Source organism: Seriola aureovittata, chromosome 8 (genome assembly GCF_021018895.1).
Source record: "Seriola aureovittata isolate HTS-2021-v1 ecotype China chromosome 8, ASM2101889v1, whole genome shotgun sequence".
In the NCBI taxonomy this organism is placed as follows: domain Eukaryota; kingdom Metazoa; phylum Chordata; class Actinopteri; order Carangiformes; family Carangidae; genus Seriola; species Seriola aureovittata.
In genome coordinates this window covers 6,649,079-6,670,509 of record NC_079371.1, presented here as the reverse complement: position 1 = coordinate 6,670,509, position 21,431 = coordinate 6,649,079, and the positions used below count along the sequence as shown (strand labels likewise).

Here is a 21,431-nt window from a genome sequence, read left to right as displayed (position 1 = left end):
CATTAAGAAAACACAGTAGATTCTCCCCTTTTCTTCATTCTCAGGAAACCCAGCATACAAAAGTGCATTTTCTCTCAAACCAACCTGCATTACGTGTGTGTTCTGCAGGTTCTGGAGACCTTCCTTCAGGGTCTGTACTTGGTTCTTGAGCTGTTGTTTGTCCTCCAAACTCTTCTCCAGCTCAGCTTCCCGCTGTTTTAAATCTTCCCTCATTTTTAACAGTTGCTGCAAAACAAAATAAATAAATAAGCGATAAACAGTCAGCCATTCATGCTACAGTGAACTAACTAACCGTGATGATACTAACCTCGCACTCAAAGGAACAATCAGCCAATTGCTGTATTAATATTCAGCATGTAATCCCTACACCAGTAATTACAACTTCAGCTTGTTTCACAAAACAATTAGACGCTGATGTGAATTATATCTTTAATAAACATTTTCTAGACAGAAAACAATTGTTGTATTCTATCCTATCTTATTCTATTCTGTTGTACCATATGTGTCCAAGAGGAGTAATTTGCCAAATCTCTTGCTTGTAAACACAAAATTATAAATTACATATAAAAAGGTAAAACTTCATGAGAAAATTAACACTCATTTGTGGTTTATCCTTGCTTTGGGTAATGCAAGAACTGGTGTTGAGAAAGCTTTGATAGCTAATTTGTCCTCTGAAGTTATCTGCCTAACACAGATGAAAAGATTCACCTCCTGCTGTGTTAATTTCAGCAAAAAAAAAGAGGGTCTGCAAGTCACAGGGGTGTCTTCACAGCCAGGGGTTTTCATCTGCACTGCTACACACTGAGTTGTTACACACTGTTTTTTTTTTGTTTATATACACTATAATTCATAAAAGAAGAAAACAGGTGGTGATAATATTTCATCGCAATTTGTGTGGCTGCGTGATATAACACGTGGACCCTGGCAAAGAGAGGTGTCCAATTTTGTTGTCTTCCAATTTATTAAAACTTTTCACCTAATCTTTTGATACCAACATGCAATGAGAGATGTAAGCTGGAGAGGTAATTACTCTCTGCAGGCAGGAAATGAACAGTAGGGCATTAATGGATTCTTTTCTTATAAAACATCCATCAATCATAATTTCCAGTGGGGACACTGGACAAATGCCAGAATGAGTCAATTTAGTAGCTATTTTGCATTGAAAAGGTACATTTAAGGGTTTCTACCATTATTGTACTTTTTCTTTTACACATAGAAAAGTTGGTCATATTATAACCTACAGAACAATTAGTTAAGAATACAGCTCCAACACAAGTTGTTCTAAAGGTTTTGATTATATATATCACTCATCAGCAGATTTAGCTTGCCCAGTTGAAATGGAATTGTAGATGCTTTTCTCTTTTCTTTTGATCACTTAGAGGAATAATTGTCCGTGTTTGACTTTTTTTCTTAGTCTGTGACTGTGATTTAATTAAGTCGGTGAATGGACCCAAATAATGGCTCCCAAAAACTTTATTTCAGCTGTTTTACGGACAAGTGTTTCTGTTATTTTGTCCTTCTGATATGTTGTATTTATAAATAAATACGAATTTTATCAGTAAACCAAAAAACAGCTTTACAAACTGAGATGGCTTTAATTCGTAGATTTGAGACTGAAGAATTTAGTGGTAAACTTACTGTATGACATTCAAGGCACGTTTTCAAACAAAGAAAAAAAAATCCAATACTTTTCATTATCTTTCCTTGAATAAATGGTCTGAAATAGTTTTAATAGCCCTGGGTTTGCCCCAAGAAGTATCTGTACACTGTTTGAATTATAGCACACAACCCTCCAATCTCAAGTAAAACCTATTCCAACTGTGAATAGGCTTTCCAATAACCAGAGTAAATCTGAAAATATTATTTTTTACTAGCTCTTCATGAAAGTCTAACAGCTGCTCCAGACAGCTGTACTTTTCTGCCTGTTCCCAGATAGCTCTTGGTTTTCTCTTAAAGTACTGGGTCTCATGAATAAATGACAGCTTTTCAGTGTGCAAGGAAAATTCAATGGGTTAACCTGAGCAACCTTGTTCTTAAAAAGAACCTGGTGCATAACAGAAATGAATAGCAGATTAAACTTATTGTTGGACGGATGACTGGAAAAAAGTGTCTTCATGCTTCTGTGTGTGTGTGTGTGTGTGTGTGTGTGTGCGCATATTCATAAGTACTACCTTCTGCATGCCTTGCAGAGCCTGCTGTAAGAAGCTGAGCTGCTGTGAGTGCGTGTTGTCCTCCTCACTCCTGATTGGTTGGTTCTTGCCTTGCTCCTGTTTGAGCAGCTCCACCTCGTTCCTGTAGGCGTCCAGCTGGCAGCGCAGCGAATCGTTCTCCTCCTTTAAGGCTTCTGCTTGGGATACACCTAGAGATTTACACATAAAGTACAGGGATCATCATATAATGTGTCTGTCTTATGTATGTCTCTCACTACAAATCATCATCCAGTCGGGTCTCAGTTTCACGGTGTGTATTTTGATCCTTCGTTCTCAAGTTGTCCCTGACCTGGCTCTTTTGTGGAAATGTATTTTTTTCAACAAATAAAAAATTGAAGGTCGTACATCTGTTCCACAGTGACATTTACAGTCGTGAGTGAATTGCTCCTTGTTCAGTTGAGTTTGAGCCCAGAAATATTGCAAAGGATTGCGAGGAAGTGAGAGGTAAAGCATTAAAATTCCAAGCATAATTGCAAAAGAGTAGAGCTAAGTTTTAATTCATGCAAATTTCAGGTGTCTTAAACTCAAAATGCCAAAATGTTCTCTTGATAGATGTCTGCCCTTAAAAAGATCTCAGCCTGTTCCTGTGGGACAGAGTAATTCAGGAGAAGATCTTGTGCCAATCAATTAGCCAAGTAGTCAGACGTGTCTTGCTAAAAGGTGGGTGAAAAAAATTGAAAACACAATCCGCAGTTTAAATAAAATTTACTCTTGGATTTGTATATATTTTGGATTATATCAGCAACTATGACACTCAACAATGTGGATGACACCCTCTGAATTTGCTACCACTCCGATTCTTGCCTCTGACTTCTTTGACTTCTTTCTTTGGCCTGGGCTCATGGATATTGTAGTAATCATCCACCATCCCTAAATGATGGACAAAACATGATTTCTCTGAAACAAAGTTGAAATAAATAAAACTTGAGGTCATAATGTAACGTGTCCTGTGTTTCCAGTCTTTAGTAACACTGGATATCAACCACAGAAAAATTTGAAATTCAGTGCTCTACATCTGCAAATCTGCTATTGCCTCTATCTAACACAAAAGGGTCTAAAACTCAAGGTACAATATTGTCACACAAACAGGAAATTGTCATTTGGATACTCCCTCCACACCAGATAATCAGACACCAACAGTATATTTATAGACAACTGAAAACTGTGATAATCCCAGAGACTTTTGTCCATGAGCTCTCTTCTGCACATTTGACCTGACCTATTGAGCAAAGAGAGGAGACAGTGGGAGTTATTATTATGTGAGAACCGCTCAGCTCCAGAGATGTCCAGTATTATCAGCTCGGCTCTCCCCCTGTGGACCTTGAGGGGAAGCTCTTTGGGAAAGTGCAATACACTGACTGGACTGGGGAGATAAGCCCCATCCTGTGCAACTGTGTGAGTGTGTGAGCGTGTGTGTGTATGTGCATGAAAGCGTGTCTGGTTAGGTTTGGTGTGAGTGTTCATGAGTGCTGCCTGCAGTCCATCATGGAGGACCATTGGCAGTGTTAATGAACTCTTGCTGGGTGAGTGTATGAGTGTGTGTGTGTGTGTCTGTGTGTCTGTGTGTGTACTTTTCTCCCAGCAAAATGAAGGTTTGAGGTGAGAAGAGTATTGATCTGAGAGCCTCATCAACTTGGTGTGAGGAGATGTCAACTGCTTGGCCAGATTCTGAGCAATTCCCCTTCTGTTACATAACAGGGAGCGCTATCGACCATCCATGAGCGTGCATGCACACATGTGCACACACACACGCACGCATGCACGCACGCACCTTTAGGCATACAGTGACGCACACAAGCAGTTCTTTTGATTTCTATTCTGTACATGAGTCAGACACAGAGCATCGATTCACTTTATAAGAGGCTGCAGTCATAACACAGGTGTTTTCAGCCAGGCTGGTTGACGTGTAAACATGCCCATATGCTTAAAGGTTAGTGAGTAGTAGGGGGTGTATAACAGTCAGCCTGTTAACACAAATACCAAGAAGTGTCACATTAACACCTGTCACCTCAGCCAATGCCGGAGCATCAAGTGAAATGACAGGTCTTTGACAGCAATGCTAATGACTGATAGCTAAATAGCAAGTTTGCACAAGAGAAGGGGCTGAGCTCACGACTGCATTTACATACATTTGCATGCTGATTAGATGAGCTGTCATATTAGCAAATGGCAGAGATCAGAATGATTAAAAGGCACGAAGGAAAAGTAGGTGAAGAGACCACAACAACATGCAGAGAGGCACAAAACACAAGATGAGAGACAGCGTTACGTGGTGCACTGGTGGATACTTTAGACTTATGGGTTATTGTAATGGGGGTTGAGAACTGAGCGGCACCATTAGTTTTTGTTGCTTCAGCAGACACAAAGAGACTCCTCTGAGGGAGAAACACAAGATTATGGCACTTCAGTGGTATCCCAATCTGAAATTACATGGCAGCTGGCAGGTGTGGACACTCTCTCTCTCACACACACACACACACACACACACACACACACACACACACACACACACACACACACACACACACACACACACTCTTTACATCATTCACAAGGGTGGACTTGGGTGGATGTCCATTTGGCAGCTATGTTGAACATCAACGCAGTAAAGCATGTGCGGTGTGAGCATCTTGATGTACTGTGAATGTGTTTTTTATTCATGTGGAGTTGTCAGATGGTTGTCAGATGCTTGGGGGATGATTACTGCCATTTCCGTCAAATGCAGCTGTCTCCCCAAGTTATTTAAAACCCTGTGTTCGCCCTCTGGAGATATTGATCAGTGTATGGCCTGTCATCTTGACAGAAGTGATGAACTGTGAATATATATGCATACCTGAGTCCTCAGAGTCCTTGCTGTCAGGGGCGTCCTCCATGTCATCGTCGGACATCTCCATCTCCTCCTCTCGTCTGATGCCCATCAGCTGCTCGTTGTGCATGTTTCTAATCTCCTGAAAAACACAACGAAAAGAGAGGCAGGTCAGAATGGCACACATTTTGGCAGGTACCAGTAGGAGTAGGATTATCAGTGGCGCACCTCTTTTATTTCAGTGTTATTATCAAGCATTAGCTGTAAGGAACACTTATAACAGATCAGTACAGAACAAAGGAGAGTAGATGAATAAAGATGAAAAGGATGGTCTCAGAGCTGGGGCTCATTTCCTCCTCTGGCACACTAATAGGGCAGATGGTAGCACAGATATAGCTAAACCCCACGTTTTGTACTTCACTGTTCTTGTTACTTGGGAGAAAACAGCACATTAATGCACCTAAGTAAGAATATGGCACTCACAACCACAGCTCCTGCCAAAAATGGCAAAGGACAGGACAGGACAAAGAATGACGAGTGCACATCAAGTGTACTGTTGGTTTTCATAGTGTGTTATTCTAATCGAGTGCACATCTGGAAACACCAGCAGTAAGTGTGAAATACCGACCCTCTCTGTTTCATTTCATACTCGCAGACAGGCTCACTAATGACTACATCTGTCTGGAGACCAGTAACCAGAAGCAGGTTTCAAGATTAAGGTCAACCCACTGAATTGGATTGGCTGTAAATGAGAGAGAGAAAAGCAAAACAAAAAATAAAGAAAATCCTTGTGATACATGACACACATTACACTAAACCGTAAACATAATGTCTATGAGAATCTGTGCTTGGATGTTTGTTTGTTTTTTAAAAATACCAGTTTTCATTCCCTGTTGTGAGCAGATGTTTGAGCTACAATGGTACAGTGTCTCCTTTAACGACACAAGATCTAATGCTAATGGAGCAGAATAGACAGCAAAGCTAACTATGCTGCAAGGACACACACACACACACACACACACACACACACACACACACACACACACACACACACACACACGTATCCCTTTTTCCTTCAGAGGTTGAAGGTCACAAAAAATGTCCACAAGTAGACCAGCACTGAGATCAGGAGTAGACATGCATGTAAACATGGGTGGATTGTGGATGTTGGCAAAATAAAAAAAATAAAAAAAGAGATAAATTCATTTTCTGTCTTATCAGAACAAAATCTTTTTAAAATACTTTATATGTCCTCAAATATTTATGACCTCACACACTGACAGGCTGATGCATAAAATTTAGCTTTCCATTTTTCCATTATTTGACCACATTATAATCGATAGCGTCAAACTTTTATCACAGCTAACATAGGTTATGCAGTAACATGCCTTAAGACTCCAGAGAAATAGAAACAACTGGCCTGGAGTCAATATCATGTTTTAAGATGTAGGTCTCTCTTGCAAATTCAAATTGGCTCATTTACATTATTTAGTTTTTAAAGTGGTTTATGCTGTGAGGTTAATTGCCTTATTTAAATGATTAAGTGTGAAATTTGTACTTTAATACAGTGTTTTTGCAGAGAGAGTAACACTTAAATGACCTTTAGTAACGTATAGTCACTTATCACAGGCTTTGCTTAAGTCTACTACTGCCCATGATTTATGTATGTTTTACACAACCATATAAAAAAATATCTGGTCATCGGGTTAGATGTAAAAGGTTCACACATTTAACACAAGACTCAAACAAGTACACAGTGAAACACACATGTATATACTTACAAATCAATGAAATATTTACAACAACAGGCTGTAAAATACTCTTAAACAGCTAAAAAAAAAAAGGGAGCAGAGAGCTGCACAAGAGTAAATAAACTTACAACCATCTGTCAGCTGACGTTATCAGCCTGAGCCCGTGGCGGAGGTCAAACAGGTACTCTACACACACAAGCACATACAGACACACAACCATCTGGTGTATGCGGAGCTCACTGTGCACACACACATACAGGCACGCACACACACACGCACACACACAAGCACACACAAGCACACACACCATATAAAAACACTGATAGAGGGAGGCAGCTGTTATTTGATTCTGCCTGGGAGCTGCAGCAACTCAACACCGTGGCTTGTTCCTCCATATTTCACCTCCAGGCCAGAGAATCATACTGAATATACAATATGACTGAGTGAAACTGGTTGCCTATTTGATGATACACTACCCCTGAGCAACAGCACTTACTTACCTATGCTCTTTACACTGGCTAGTGGCTGCCAGTCCTATACACTGCAGCCTTTAAGGCATGTCTCTATTATTAATGTGAAATTAGTAGATCTGAGAAAACTGATCTGAGAATCCGATCCTTTCCTTACTATACTCTGCTGCTCTCTTCTGTAACAGCCGGGCTCAACAGTGCAGCAACCCACCGCAAAACCTGGTGAAAATTAGTGTGTGAAAATGAAATATTATTTGAGTGCGGTGGTGAGTGATTGAGTTCAGACACTGAGGTTGGAAAAATACACAGATTCACTAAGCTTTGACACTAGTAATCATTAGCAGAGGAGTGGAGATGACATTCAGCTAGCACCTTCTCAGTTTTAGCTGATGCTGAGCGTCGCTTTCATCATATCCGATGTCTTTAATTCATGTGAATTCTGTGAGTAACTTGATGACAAACCTAAATTAAACTTGGCTGTCACCACTACATTAAAGATAGATTGTGAGTAAGCAACCTCTGCTCTGTAACACCACTGTACAACCATGCGTTTCTTTAGCTCTAACAAATCCAACAGAGTGAGATGTCACAGTCTGGGGTGGCATTCTGTCAATTCAATTTTCCCTACAATCATATCAACAATTTAAGCTAATCAAGACGCTCATAAAAAATAAGGTGTGTGAGATCAATAAGTTTACAGCTGTGTTATTTCAATGCGTCAGATACACAGGCCATTTGATCAGCATTTATCAGCAGATACCCAATATCAAAATATTAACATACTATATTGAATAAATACAACATTATTAAATATTCTCACCTTAAAAAGTTGGTATAGTGAATTTGTTGGCAAGCTGTCACTGAAAGACACATCCAGCAGACACAGAGAAACATTCATTCAGCATTGTGTTTCTGGGAATTTGATTTATTTAGATCCAATGTTCATTCACCTTTTAGCTCCTTTTTTTTTTTTGGCCTCTACTAACTTCAGAGATTAAATTCTGGCTCTTTAGCTGCTAAATGCTCCATTGTGTTCATCAGCTTGTCACTAACCTCGTCGTCTGTCTGCTGTTTGCTGCTGGGCAGGTGGTGTACAGCTGGTTTTGAGAGATTTCTGCTGAAAACTGCTTCGTGCTGCTACTGGAAAACAGTGTAGAGCTGAGGGGAACTGCACCGTCAGGTAATAATTATCTGTAGGTTCTTCGCAATGAACGAACCCTTTCACATAATATAAACATTTAATATTAAAAAATGTTGATTATGGAAGTTCGGAAAATACTTTTGTTAATGTAGTTAATCTATATTTCAATTACTTTTTGGGGGGGCTTATTTTTAACAGTTGAGTGTGACCTCACCTATCGTTGTCAGATTATTCGGTGCTCTGTGTATAACCTTGCTTAGACAGCTGCAGAGAAATACAGACTGAGTTCAGGCCACTGCTGTACCTGCTGTAAGAGTTTGGAGTCCAAACGACTTCATCTCCCTGAGCACGCATGCACATGCACACACGCACACGCACACACACACACACACACACACACACACACACACACACACACACACACACACACACACACACACACACACACACACACACACACACACACACACACACTATGTAGTTTGACTTTGAATGACAAAGTCTATTCTCACAGCTACTGAAAAGTGTAAACCAGCCTGAAGAGGAAAAACTACAAAGAATGTTTGAACCATGACGTCATTTAAAGGATTTCTGCATAACAATGTTTTCTGAATGAGGACATATTCTGCAGTGGAGTGTCAACCCGCAGTGGTTTCTTCTCTTGCATCTATGGCCATGCTGTACTCCCTGGTGTATGTAGTGTGTATACAGAAACTCTACAAAGGAAGTTGAAGAAGTCTGGGAAAGACTGGACAGATCCCTGATGCCTGGAAACACTGCCATCCACATAATAGATTTTAATACTTCCTGCTAGAGTGTATATATAGAAGAGAGCCGTTCTCCAACGAGTAGCTCCCTGAGAGACCCTCAAGGTCTGAGCGAGGGAAGGCAACAACACAAAAGTCATCTTTACTGACGTCACACAAGCAGGGATGTACTCAAATATTTGCGCAAAACATGCATCATTCAGCTTTCTACTTACTCATCAAGTGTGTGTTAAGAGATCTCCATGGTTACACGATGGTTAAGTTTTAGATTATTTGACTATGTTCATGGTTCTGCTGCAAATCTCAACATCAGAGAAACATGTTTTCTTTGCATCACCTACCTTTTAAAGAGAAGCTTTTGTACAGGTTGAGTGGTGCTTCTGCTGTGTGAGATTCTGTTATTTTTGTGCATGTGCATGTCTAAATTTGGCACTAAATTACACCTTAAATTGCTGTTTTTTCATACTGAGGTTCAAAGAGACTTACCAATCAGATATGATAATATGTGATCCATTAGACCCAGGACTACAACACACTCCTGACCCTCTTTCTAAGTGCTATATGAAGGCAGCTGGACTTGCTTGAGGTTCTTGAGGACGTTGCCCCTCTCATCCGAAAGGCTTCTTCAGTTCACAACTTTGTATAGCACTTAGAAATACTATGGCCTGAACGACTGAGGCTCTTCACAGACCCTCCATTACATACAACCCATCATCATGCTAATTAATGCTCCATTTGGCAGTGAGAGAAAAATTGGCGAGCAGATAGTAGATGACAAAAATGCTGTTTGATTTGAAAATGAATAAGCTTTTATCTCTCAAGATGTTCCCATTTAATTATCTACTCAAAAAAAAAAAAAACAAAAGTTTCAAATTTGCTGGTGCAGGGGAAGAAGACTTGTGCAGATTTACCTGTGTCCTGGACAACCTTTGAGATGGAAAACTCACCCAGCAGCTCGTTTCACTTCACAAGGGAGGGCAGTGGTGGAAGAGGGGAGGAGGAGGAAGGGGCAGAGGTTTGGACCTGGGAGTGTGTGGATCTTATACTGGCTGGAGTGAGCAGGCATCTGTTCTGTATGCTGGCTTCATTCAAAGTACTTACTGTAAGAAGGAGTCTGCTCTTTTCACTTCTGACATCCCCTACTTTTTATTCTCCTGTTTTACTTTGAGTGTCATAACATAGCCCTAATGTAAGCGTTATAACTATCAATTGAAAAATAAAAGAACTTTACAATGACACAGGTGCAGAACAAAATGGGATCAAGTCTAATTTTCCATAAATCATGTGAACAACAGAATGAAATCAAAGTGTACCAACCTCTGCTTGTTTGTGCCACATGTCCAAGTTCTTGCGTTGGGCTTTGGAGAAATGGTCCCATGCCTTTTGTTTGGAAGCAGCTTGGAATACAGACACAATCTGTTCAACTGTGGCGGGATGCAGGGAAGGACCAGAGATCATCCAGAGACAGAGAGAGAGAAAGACAGAGGGCAGGTGGGAAGGAGCAGAGGAGTGAGAAAGTGGAGTCAACTAGGGATGTAAAGAAATGTATGTGTGTGTGTGTGTGTGTGTGTGTGTGTGTCTCTGTCTGTGTGTGTGTGTGTTTGTGTGTGTGTGTGTGTGTGTGTGTGTGTCTCTGTCTGTGTGTGTGTGTGTTTTTATATGTGTGTGCAAGCGTGTGATCTACTTACCAACTGATGCCAGTGCATCATCTTGTGGACGGTTGGTTAGGTAGTTCCCACACGCAAAACTGAACTTCAATAAATCATACATTCCTCCAACAAACTTAAATTATATATGATGTACTGGCTCGTAAAGAATAAAATCCTTGAACGCTGTAGCTCTGCTACGGCTGACTTGGTTTTTATTAGCCAGGTTAGTGTTGTGGCTCCTCAATGGGGATGGCAATACTGTTCACCACTTTGATTCAGATCTAAAATTGCTACAGAGGATGAATACTAATGACTACGATGTTCCTCTGACCTTTGCTGTAGTGCCATCATGAAGCTGACATTTTTGGTTTTGAGTGTCTTGACAACTATTAGAATGGATTGCCATGAAATTTGGTACAAATAATCACGTCCCTCTCAGGATGAATTTTAATAACTTAATTGATCCCTAGACTTTTCAATTAGTGACATTCATCAGGCCAAAATTTTAATTTGCTGAATACTTTGATGTACAGCCAAATATCTGCAAAACTAATTACATTCTCATACTATACCGCTTCTGCTGAAGTTTCTGTAGCAAGTGTTAGCATGCTAAGATGCTAAACACAAATATTATACCTGCTGAACATCAGCGTGTTGACAACGACCCACTGCGCCCAAGCACAGGCTCACAGACCAGTTAATATGGCAGCAGACTTTGTCTTGTTTAACGTTTGTTTAACAGAGGAAATTTCGCTATGCAACTCGCAGCTGCCAAAAATAACCCACTAAGTTTTGCCACTGTTGACCACTGTGCCGCTCCACTACAGCAGTGAGCTGTTACGAACCTTGCCCAAGGACAGCTCTCTGAAGTAGCACAGCATTCATGATTTACCTTCTCTATACAGATTTAGATCTTCTTTTAAGAGGAACAACAGCAAGCTTCAAGCCTTTAAAGTTACAGCTCCAGTACAGCTGTAAAGAAACCACAGGAGAGAAGCTGGAACACTGGACTGAGCTGAGCGAGCTTTTCATTTATTTTTTTATTTATTTATTTTGGGTCAAAGTTTCTTATTAGGATCAGACCTTTTAACTCTGATCTGGTCAATAAGACCACCAGCTAAGGGTGTGCATGTGTGTGTTTGCTCAGCAGTGAGAGAGAGAGAGAGAGAGAGAGAGAGAGAGAGAGAGAGAGAGAGAGAGAGAGAGAGAGAGAGAGAGAGAGAGAACACTACAGGGATCAATAGGATCTTCCCAGCACCATGTAATTTGATGGTGCACATCGATGGTGAAGGCAGAGAAGAGAGGAACAGTACAGACACACTTTCAGGGCTTATGTCAGCTTATATGCAAGTACATTACATGTAAGTATGTTGAAATATTTTTGGATTCTACTTGTTTACAATACAGTAGAAAGTAGTTCAAATGGAACCTCTTCAGTGAGGTGAAAGGGACTTTGTTTCTGTCTTTTCATGTGTATTTTTTCAATGTTTTGAGCATTACAGATTAAATTCTCTGCACCTCTGTTGTGGTGAGGTAGGAGCATAAGATTGATACGGCAATATCTCAAAACCAGGGCACATAAAATGAGCACATCTGTATGTTGTATGGTGAGACACCACTGAGCACTAGGTAAGAATATGTCCTCTGTAACGTGGGTCAACACGGGTTGTTCCGAGGTAAGACCTTCTCAAAGGATGTCGGTCTCTGTGTTATCATTAATATGACCAGCAATGCACCAAAGGGAAGGCAAAGTGAATAGGAAAGAGTTTGTGCAGGCTGAAATCTCTAAGAGCTACACAAAGGCAAGTGGACTTGCCTGCGGTTCTTGAAGAATTAGAACCAAAAAAGCTTTTCTGAAGACGGATGAAACTGTCATCTGAAAGGCTTCCTTGGTTCTAATTGTTAGAACTGAAGAGGCTTCTTCAGTTGACCTTCCTGTAGCTCTTAGAGACACCATGACCTTGATGACTGAGAGTCTTCAAAGACATACAGGCTGAAATGTTGGAGGATAGCTAATCAGTACAAACACACCCATACCCACATGCACCCTCTCTGTCTTCTACATGTATTGCTTACCTAATAAACAATAAATAAATCAAAAAAGTTTGTTTTCAGGAATTTTACATCCTATGTACATGTGTATGGTGGGATATGTGTTCAGACAAAATGCTGCAGGCTGTATGTAAACCAACAGCTACACAGCTAAAGCTGCAAAAAGATGTGTGCTGTAGGAGCAGTGTCATTTGCCTTTGGCCTTTAATCAACTTAGATGAGCTCAGCATGGATTTACTTTACATGTTGGCCTGTGTTGCATTCATGGGCTACTTACTACTTTCATCTGAAGGCAAACTGAATAACATTCACCTCCAGTTTTCTCTTTATCTTTCAACGCTAACAACAATAGATTTTTATTCCTCTGATCTTTAAGATATTTTGTATCTTGGAGGTAACGAAAAAGGAGCAGGACACCTCTGAATCCCTAGTGGTTTTGAGTGATACCAGGGATACCATGGTGAGGAAGGAAAATAAACTTACCTTTAGCCATCCTCCCAACAACAAATTAGCACCAAACAAGATGGTTTCTATGAGGCTAATAATCTAAAAAACCTTTATATCCACAACGTGTATTGCTTTGATGTTTACAGTGCTGTACACCCATGCTCTGTGCATCATGAGAGTTAATGTGCGGCTGCGAACAGTATCATACTTACTTTTTAGAGGATTTCAGAGCTCCTGGAACAATTTTGCCTTTGCCAACCTGTATAATGTGCTGTAACTCATAATATGTTAATGTGATGTGTATGGTCCTAAAATTTAAAAAAAAAAAACTTACACCGAACCTGAAACTTTACCAAGAAAGGACTGGACTCATTCTTATCCTCTTCCTGCACATATACTGCATGACAAGGAGTATAGGCTACTAGTGGCAAACTTTAAATGAGTTTCCCTCCCAGTGTGATCATGAACTCATTTTTGGACTCATTTAAAGATTCTTTACGGTATCAACAGGATATATTGCATCATACATCCAAGTCTGCAGTGTGTGTGATCAAAGATGTAAGACTCACATTGAGCCAGTATGCCTGCCAGAGCAGTCTTGAACTTCTCTTTGGCCTCCTCCATCTCCTTCTCATGCTGACTCTTCTCGCTCATTAGCCGGCGGATGTGGCTGTTGGACGACTGGATCATGGAGTAGAAGTTGTTGGCGTTCCTGCGGTTGACCTCACCTCGTTCCAGCCAGGTCAGGAGCACACGCACTGCTTCAGCAAACTTGCCATCGTCTGGCCGAGAGGTGAGTGGACAGAGAAAGGAAGGAGTCAGACTCTTTTCAGGACGGTAAAAGGAAATCTTCAATCAGCCCCAGATATTGCAAGCAACAGTTGGTGAGCTGAAAACGATTACAACCTTATAAAAGTGAACATTTCAGTCATAATCCATGAGTATGTAAATTAGGCAATGCCTAGGTGACAGGCATTTCACATAATATACAGCTGAATACAGATACATTTAAATTAATATGGCAGCATTGGACACTGGAAAGCAGAAGAAGTAACGTTAGTTATTTATTTGGCCAAAAATGTGTCTTGTGAGGTCACTTGACTTTTTACCTTTGACCACAAAATTCTAATCAGTTCATCTTTGAGTTCAAATGAATGTTTGTGCCAAATTTGAAGAAATTCCCTCAAGGTGTTACTGAGCTGGGACATACGGATGTACAGACAGACAACCCAGTTATTGCCAGCGTGGTGGCATGACACAAAACAACATTATCTACCTTAATGACACCTCAGGGACATTAAGAAAGAAGTAGAAAATAGGTATGAAACCCATTTAGAGGTGGTTCCTATGTGAGCTTCTTGTCATCAAAAGGTGTAACTGGATTTGGAGTAAAGGAATAAAACTGGCACTGAAAAATTCTAAACCCCTTTTTTCCCTCTGGGTGGAAGATTCAGGAAAAGAGTAAACCTACATCTGTAGCAAATAGCAGGGATATGTTTCACAACAGCAGCCCAAAGTGATCAGATACCAAACCATGGCTAAAACGACACCATGTTAGGTCCTTAGACCAGGGCCAGGGAAGTAAGAGCTGAAAAAGACACGCACAGATGGTAGAGAGGCCGAAAGTCACAGCCATTTTGTTATCAAGCAACTGTGACTGAGACCTGGAAGTGTCACTGCTCATTAGTGAAACAAGTTTATTCAGCCAGAAAGAGACGCAAAGTAGAGTGGAGGAGAGAAAGTGGACACAATGAGCGAACTGAGAGGAACAGAGTGCCATGAAGAGAGTAGAGGAGAAAGGACAAGATAAGAGAGTCGTATGTGCTGAGGGGAGAGTAAACTGATATCCTGTGTTTAACAGCCTGTGTGTAATGTCTTTTGAAAACAAATTCCCTGAATTTGTTAGAACATCAGTGAACTACTTTGTCAGTTTGTTCCAGACTGTTCCTGTAATGTCATGGCTTGCATTGGGAACCCACTGCAAGCACACATAACATATCTGATCTTCTCCTTTATCCCCTGCCTTGTTAATCTGTCGTTTGCATGAAGTGCAGTAGTGCCACGAGTGGTTCCATTTAAGTTTGCTCTTTAACAATGAGACAAATTGAATTTGTGCTATCCTCGTAAAACACCCTTGGGATGATTAAACAAAACTATTTTCTTCCGCGTATCAAGGTTTTACTTCTTTTCTCCTTTATGTCGGTTTGTGCCATCACATCCTGCATGCAGTACATACACTGTACATGTTTTACTTTGCCATATCTACCAACCTTTGATCTTGTCTCCCAGTTGGCTGCACTCGTGCTCAGAGTAGTGGACGATGGGAGGAGGGGAGGGTGGCCGCAGGCGATCCTCCTCCATCTTGCGCCGGTGCCTCTCCTCTCTGGCCAACATTCGCTGGCGACACTCCCACTCGTAGAGGTCGTCTCTGGCCTGGGCGAAGTCCACGTGAAGACGACCAGTGTCTTTTTTGTCTGTGCTGGAGCCCAAACGGATACGATAACCTTGGCAGACAAAAGTGTAAAAAAATTAAAAACTAAAAAAAGATGGAAGGAGGTGGAAAAGGGAATAAGCAAATATAATGGGGAGAAGCAGATGGGACAGCAGGGAGCTTACCAATTAAAGTGAGTTAATCTGTATCCTCAGACAGTTTGATGTCATTTTCACAGTGTGCTTTGCATACTACAGCTTTGTAAATGAACCTAATTTTAAAGAAAAAGAAGCTTTTTACTAACAAATTTTGTCTCATTTCACGTTTTTGTGTACTTACACTTGCCATTCTGAATGCATTTGTGCATTCACTCTGACAATTATGGCAGCATACAGTGTACTGTGAGTACACTGATGGTGTACACATAATCAAAAAGTTGAGTGTGAAACACTGGACACTTCCTAAAGCCAAAGTGCCGACCAAACTATTTTCATATTTTAACTAAGTACCATGATACTGTTGTCAGATAGAAGCCAGCGGCAATCGTCATTTCTTTTAAGTACGCAATGGCCATGTTTCATTTGAGACAACACTACCCATCGAGTACTACCTGGAAGTGTATGACTGGAAGTATCTGAAATGAGACAGAGCATACATTTAGCTTTTTTTTTTAGCCATGCTAACAGTATGGTTGGCACTTTGGTCATCTAGTGTGAGTGACCAGGGAAGCTCAGGAGATTGGGAATAGAAAACAGGGAAGGTGAATATATGTAAACAGAAAGAAAGTCATCTGGGAACATCTGGTGAGCAGATAGAGTATAACAGATGACCACAATGGGACAAGACAGCACAGAGACGAATCGTGATCGCCGTGAATTTTATTTTTATACAAAGCGATGTCCCCCCTCGAGGAATTGATATCTTTTTTGTGATCCCTTTACTTTTTGTCTAGCACCATCATGAGATCAACATTTAATGTAATCAATACTCTGGTCTCTGACCAAATACCTGCAAAATTAATGACAGTCCCATCAGCTTCAACCGTGCTGTGTGTTTAGTGCTCACAGAGCGTGTAGACTCTTTGTCCTGCTATTAAATATTTGACAGCAGAGAGCGACAAGTAACACGGGGAGAGAGAGAAGAGGGTGACATGTGACAAAGATCACTAGTCAGATTCAGACTGAGGAAGTCATGGTTACGTGGTTTCCACCTTGGTCCACTGCAGCAGTGCAACGCCTGAATGCTTCTAATTTTGACAGTTTTCAAGTTTACTCTTTGCATTCACATCTAACAGTCACTCTTTTATTAAACTATGCTCATTCCTCAGTGACTTGGCAAATATACACTATATAATAATCACTAAAGTTTTACACCTTCTAGGCAGCTCATGAAAATGAAAAAAAAAAAAAAAAAAAAAAAACACAAAACAAAACAGATCAGTGAATTTAGGGACACCATGCATCTTTTTAATGCAAATTAAAAACATACCCGGAGGCGTGAATTTGATGAAACTGAATAGCAACATGGGGAAACGGGAGCATGAGACAGAAAGGGTACGCAAATGAGCTTTAGTCTATAAGTTGTGGGGTTTCTTTCTGGCCCAATGGCAAGTCGCTTTCTATCACCTTCCATAAATTGTCTTTAGACCATTTTCACAGATAACAAAGATAAAAGTGACTGAGCAAGCTCTTTCATTGGGGTCTACCTCTCCCTTTATCCTCACAGTTACCTATTTTGCATGTTGGATCCCTTTGAATTCATACTATAGCTGTGGGATTTTGTGGAGTAAGAAGGCCTGCTTCCTTTTGTCAATACAAGAGAAAAATTTAGGGAGGGTAATTACTTCTCTAGTGGCACTGATAGGCCACAATCTCCCTCATTACCCCCTCCTCTCCTCACTACTTCCCTCTTATCCTCACTCTCTCCTCCTGACTCAGTTTTCACTAATGGCTGGTTGCAGATTTGAAATGAAATCTTTCCCATTTTGTGATTTAATTTGGTTGAAATGATCATACAGAGTGTTCAGTGTGTGTTTGTGTACACATGCGATTGTATGCTCTTGCCGGACACAGTAATGATGCCCAGTGTGATTCAACGAGAGGCCAAACATCCTCTCATCATAGGAGAGGGGAGTAGTGCTGGATGCCAGGGCAAACAGGAAAAGAAATTAATGGGTTTTGGGGGTTTCTGCTTCATTCTGTGTGTGTGTGTTTGTGTGTGTGTGTGGGGTATTATTTATGGGAAAACTACACCGTATGAACAGAGGCAGATGAAATAACAAGATCTCTCATTCAAACTGATTTGCACACACACACACACACACACACACACACACACACACACTTAATAATGCTGACAATACTACTGAATTGGCCGCTTTTTTTTTTTTAAGTAGGAATATGTGGCCAGCAGTTTGCACAGAGATTTAAGACATCTGGGCTCTAGAAGCTGCTGCGAAAATGAAGATAAGATAAGAAACGATAAGCCTCCATCACATGTGTACTAGCCGCTTATTTTGCCTTAATGGTAAGTTACATCTTCTGTTGTCAGAGCCTATGACTATTCTCAACCGAATCGAAGCCGCTGGTTCTGTAAGTATTTTTCTCTCCACTCTGAATTCCCATTTCAAAATCTTATTTTCATGATCTCCTTGACATCAACACATGGGAGTATCCTGAATAATTTACTGATCCTTTAGGTATGTGGTGATATAAGTACTAGTTTTAATTATTTCAACTTTTCTTCTGAAAAATCTTTATTTTTTTGTGTAGGCTTGGCATGACGGACAGCTCTAAATAATACAATACCCATGAGGCTCTGCTGCCGTTGCTATGGAGAGGAAGGTACTAATCAATTGTGAGGCAAATTCAAAATACCGTGTTGTTTCAGTTGTGACCAAAACATGATGTCGCTGATGCTGAATTAATTAAAAAAATTACCCAGAATCCAAAGGTGTTAGGTAGTTTAAACTGCAGACTGTAAATTATTTGTCTCAACAGCAGAAGCTTTGACTCTTACACAGTGGATGGTGGACATAACACTGTTTTAAGCTCTGTCACAGGAAACTCCTTCAAGTGCAAAGGCTTCAACTTTATCATATAACCTATATAACCAGATATTTTCTGTCACACCTGTTCTTTTTATTTTCAAGTTTTATGACCATCTAAGCCTTTTACTGCTCCAACTGTGAGTCACATAACACTGTCTATGGGAAAAATGAAGAAGGGTTTTACCCACTTTGCAACTCTGTATTCTTGCTTGACATTTATCTAAGTGGTACTTACTGACTGAAATATTATACAAATAAGCACTTACACAATGAATAAGATGAAGGTTTCAGAGTAATGACAGCTTACCTGACAGGAAGAGAGCCTTGTCCACCGTGAACTCCTCAGCGAATCGGATATGGCAGAAGTTCTTCTTGCTTTTGCGTATGGCGGTGATATCACCACACTGCCCGAAGACCTCCATGATCAGCTGCTCGGTGGCGTTCTCTGGTAGACCCCCGACAAACACCGTCTTACACCCTGGGGGGCGCTCTCTTGTGGCTGGAGGAGGAAGGTCTGGGCAGAAGTAGTGGAACAAAAGGGGAGATAATAATATGAAGACTGGGCTGGGGAAAAAAACCTGAGTAATGAAACTGTGAGCATTTGCATTCATGCAGCAATAATACAGCGGAAATACACACGATTCAAAAAACGACACTACTGAAGGAAAACAATGAAACTTGGTTTTGAGTATGAATTATGCTTTTTGAGCAGCTGAAGAAAATATATCCAATGGCAAGAACATAATGTTTTGATCAAACTATCTGCCGTAAATCATTCTGGCAGACCTGAGGAGCAGGTCTGATTTTTGGTCTTTTGTTTTTACTCAAATAGAAATCAGTCAATAGAAGAAAATACAAATAACAACATTATACAGAGATTGTACAGAATAGAAGCAATTCAAAAATATATTTATTCAATTCTTACTTTAAATGTCATTTGAATGGCACTGATTCAATCTGCATCATCAAATAACAAACGCCTGGGTGTTTACCAGGTGTATCAATATATTAAACATGCATAGAAGTTCAAATATATCTTATATATATCTTCAATAAATCTTATTATGTATGATAGAACAATTTAAGGAGAGGAAAGTGGCTTTCCAATAACTGCAACGAGGAGACTCACTGCAGTTATTGGAGTTCTTATGCAAAAGAAATTACATAATATCCAGAAGGCATGAACGATACATAAATCCAGAGGTCAGACTCCACATTCAGACTGAGAAGAATGAGGGCTGGGTCACACCAGCATTTCAACTAGAAGTCCGTCTATAATACGATCAAAGACTTAGGAAAACAGACCACATTCTGGAGCTTGATGCTACAAAATTCAATTAAGTCATATTTAAAACATAGCACTTGTGACCTAAAAAATGATAAAGCTTAATGCATGAATAATGATAACTTGGAGCAATATGCTCAGATTGTTTTTTGTTAGATAAATGTTAATATCCAACGATTCCATGCATGAAAATGAAATCCTTTTGGCTACAAAGTGATTGCAAATCCTCTCATGTGGAAGGTCCCCTGCATTGCAGAAATCACTTATTCAACACAGATGAGTGTTGACTGATCTAATCTCCAATAGATCAGGCTTCTCATCCATGATGAATGTGATTAGCAGGGTCTATGAGGAGTGAACGAGCTAATCAGTGGAACGCTGAGCATGATGTATTTCTGTGTGTCTGCTAGAAAAGGCTTTGCAATAGCGGCTAGTGATGCTTCCACCACTGTAGATATGGACATGGTGAAAAGACCTGGGGTTGAACTTGGTTTGATACCTGAGGCGTGTCACCAGGGTTGATCAGCACCGAGTGGAGAAATTCAGATGTGTTGGGGTTTTATTCAAGTACGATCAAAAGGATTTCAAGACAGCATTTGTTGCGTGCAGTAATGTTGATTTTGCATCAGAATTATCTCACTATCAAACAGAAAATTAAAAATTAAATTAATTAAAATCACTGGTACTTGACGTCTTTAATTTAATTTTATGTTATTTAACTTGGGCAAACTGCATTTTTTAAAATTGTATTTATATGATGTGTTCTTGTGTGTTTTACTGCTGCACAACCAGATGTCCTTTGAGTACAAATAAAGTGACTGACTGATTGATGGTGGTGAGGAGCTAAGTGCTAAAGAAGCTTTCCTTATTTACTGTGCCGTCTTCATTCCAAGCTTGTAGTCCTGTAGTACAAGAGCTGGGTCGTGAAAGAAAGAATGATACGATACAAATAGCTGATATGACATTTCTAAGCAAGATGGCTGGTCTAATCCTACAAGACAAAGTAAGGAGCTCAGCAGTTTGAGCTTTTATTGCTGTTTTACATTCAGCTGATGTCGTTTGGGCTCCTGCAAAGATGCCTCCTATTAGCCAGGAGTGGGTTTAAAAACTCAAATGGGAAGAGCGGTTTTAAATAATAAACTGCACCCCACCCCCTCCACTCCACCCCACCCCCACTGCCCCACTCCTAGAAAGGGGTAAGAACACCCAGACTGTGTCTCTTTGTGGTTGTTTGCATTGTTTTGCATTGTTTGTAGTTGTTTGTGTTTCTTTGGGTCATCTTATGGTTTGCATTGTTTTTATATGTCTGTGGTCATTTTTCATCTCCTTTCAGTTGTTTTGCACCTGGTTGGGGGGTGGAGCGTGACTGAGTA

General features: G+C 40.4%; 1 protein-coding gene across 5 annotated transcripts in view; it reads right to left on the bottom strand.

Annotated features, from left to right (window-relative positions):
- Positions 1-21,431, bottom strand: part of LOC130173661 (ecto-NOX disulfide-thiol exchanger 2-like) — a 171,708-nt gene that overhangs the window by 12,850 nt on the left and 137,427 nt on the right. For all 5 annotated transcript variants that reach the window (XM_056383097.1, XM_056383096.1, XM_056383098.1 and 2 more), the window contains 7 exons: positions 19,081-19,287; positions 15,564-15,797; positions 13,863-14,075; positions 10,463-10,569; positions 5,044-5,158; positions 2,172-2,359; positions 85-225 (listed from right to left, as the gene is read on the bottom strand). In XM_056383097.1, the coding sequence (XP_056239072.1) occupies positions 85-225; positions 2,172-2,359; positions 5,044-5,158; positions 10,463-10,569; positions 13,863-14,075; positions 15,564-15,797; positions 19,081-19,287 (1,205 nt within the window). The remainder of the gene's footprint in view (positions 1-84; positions 226-2,171; positions 2,360-5,043; positions 5,159-10,462; positions 10,570-13,862; positions 14,076-15,563; positions 15,798-19,080; positions 19,288-21,431) is intronic.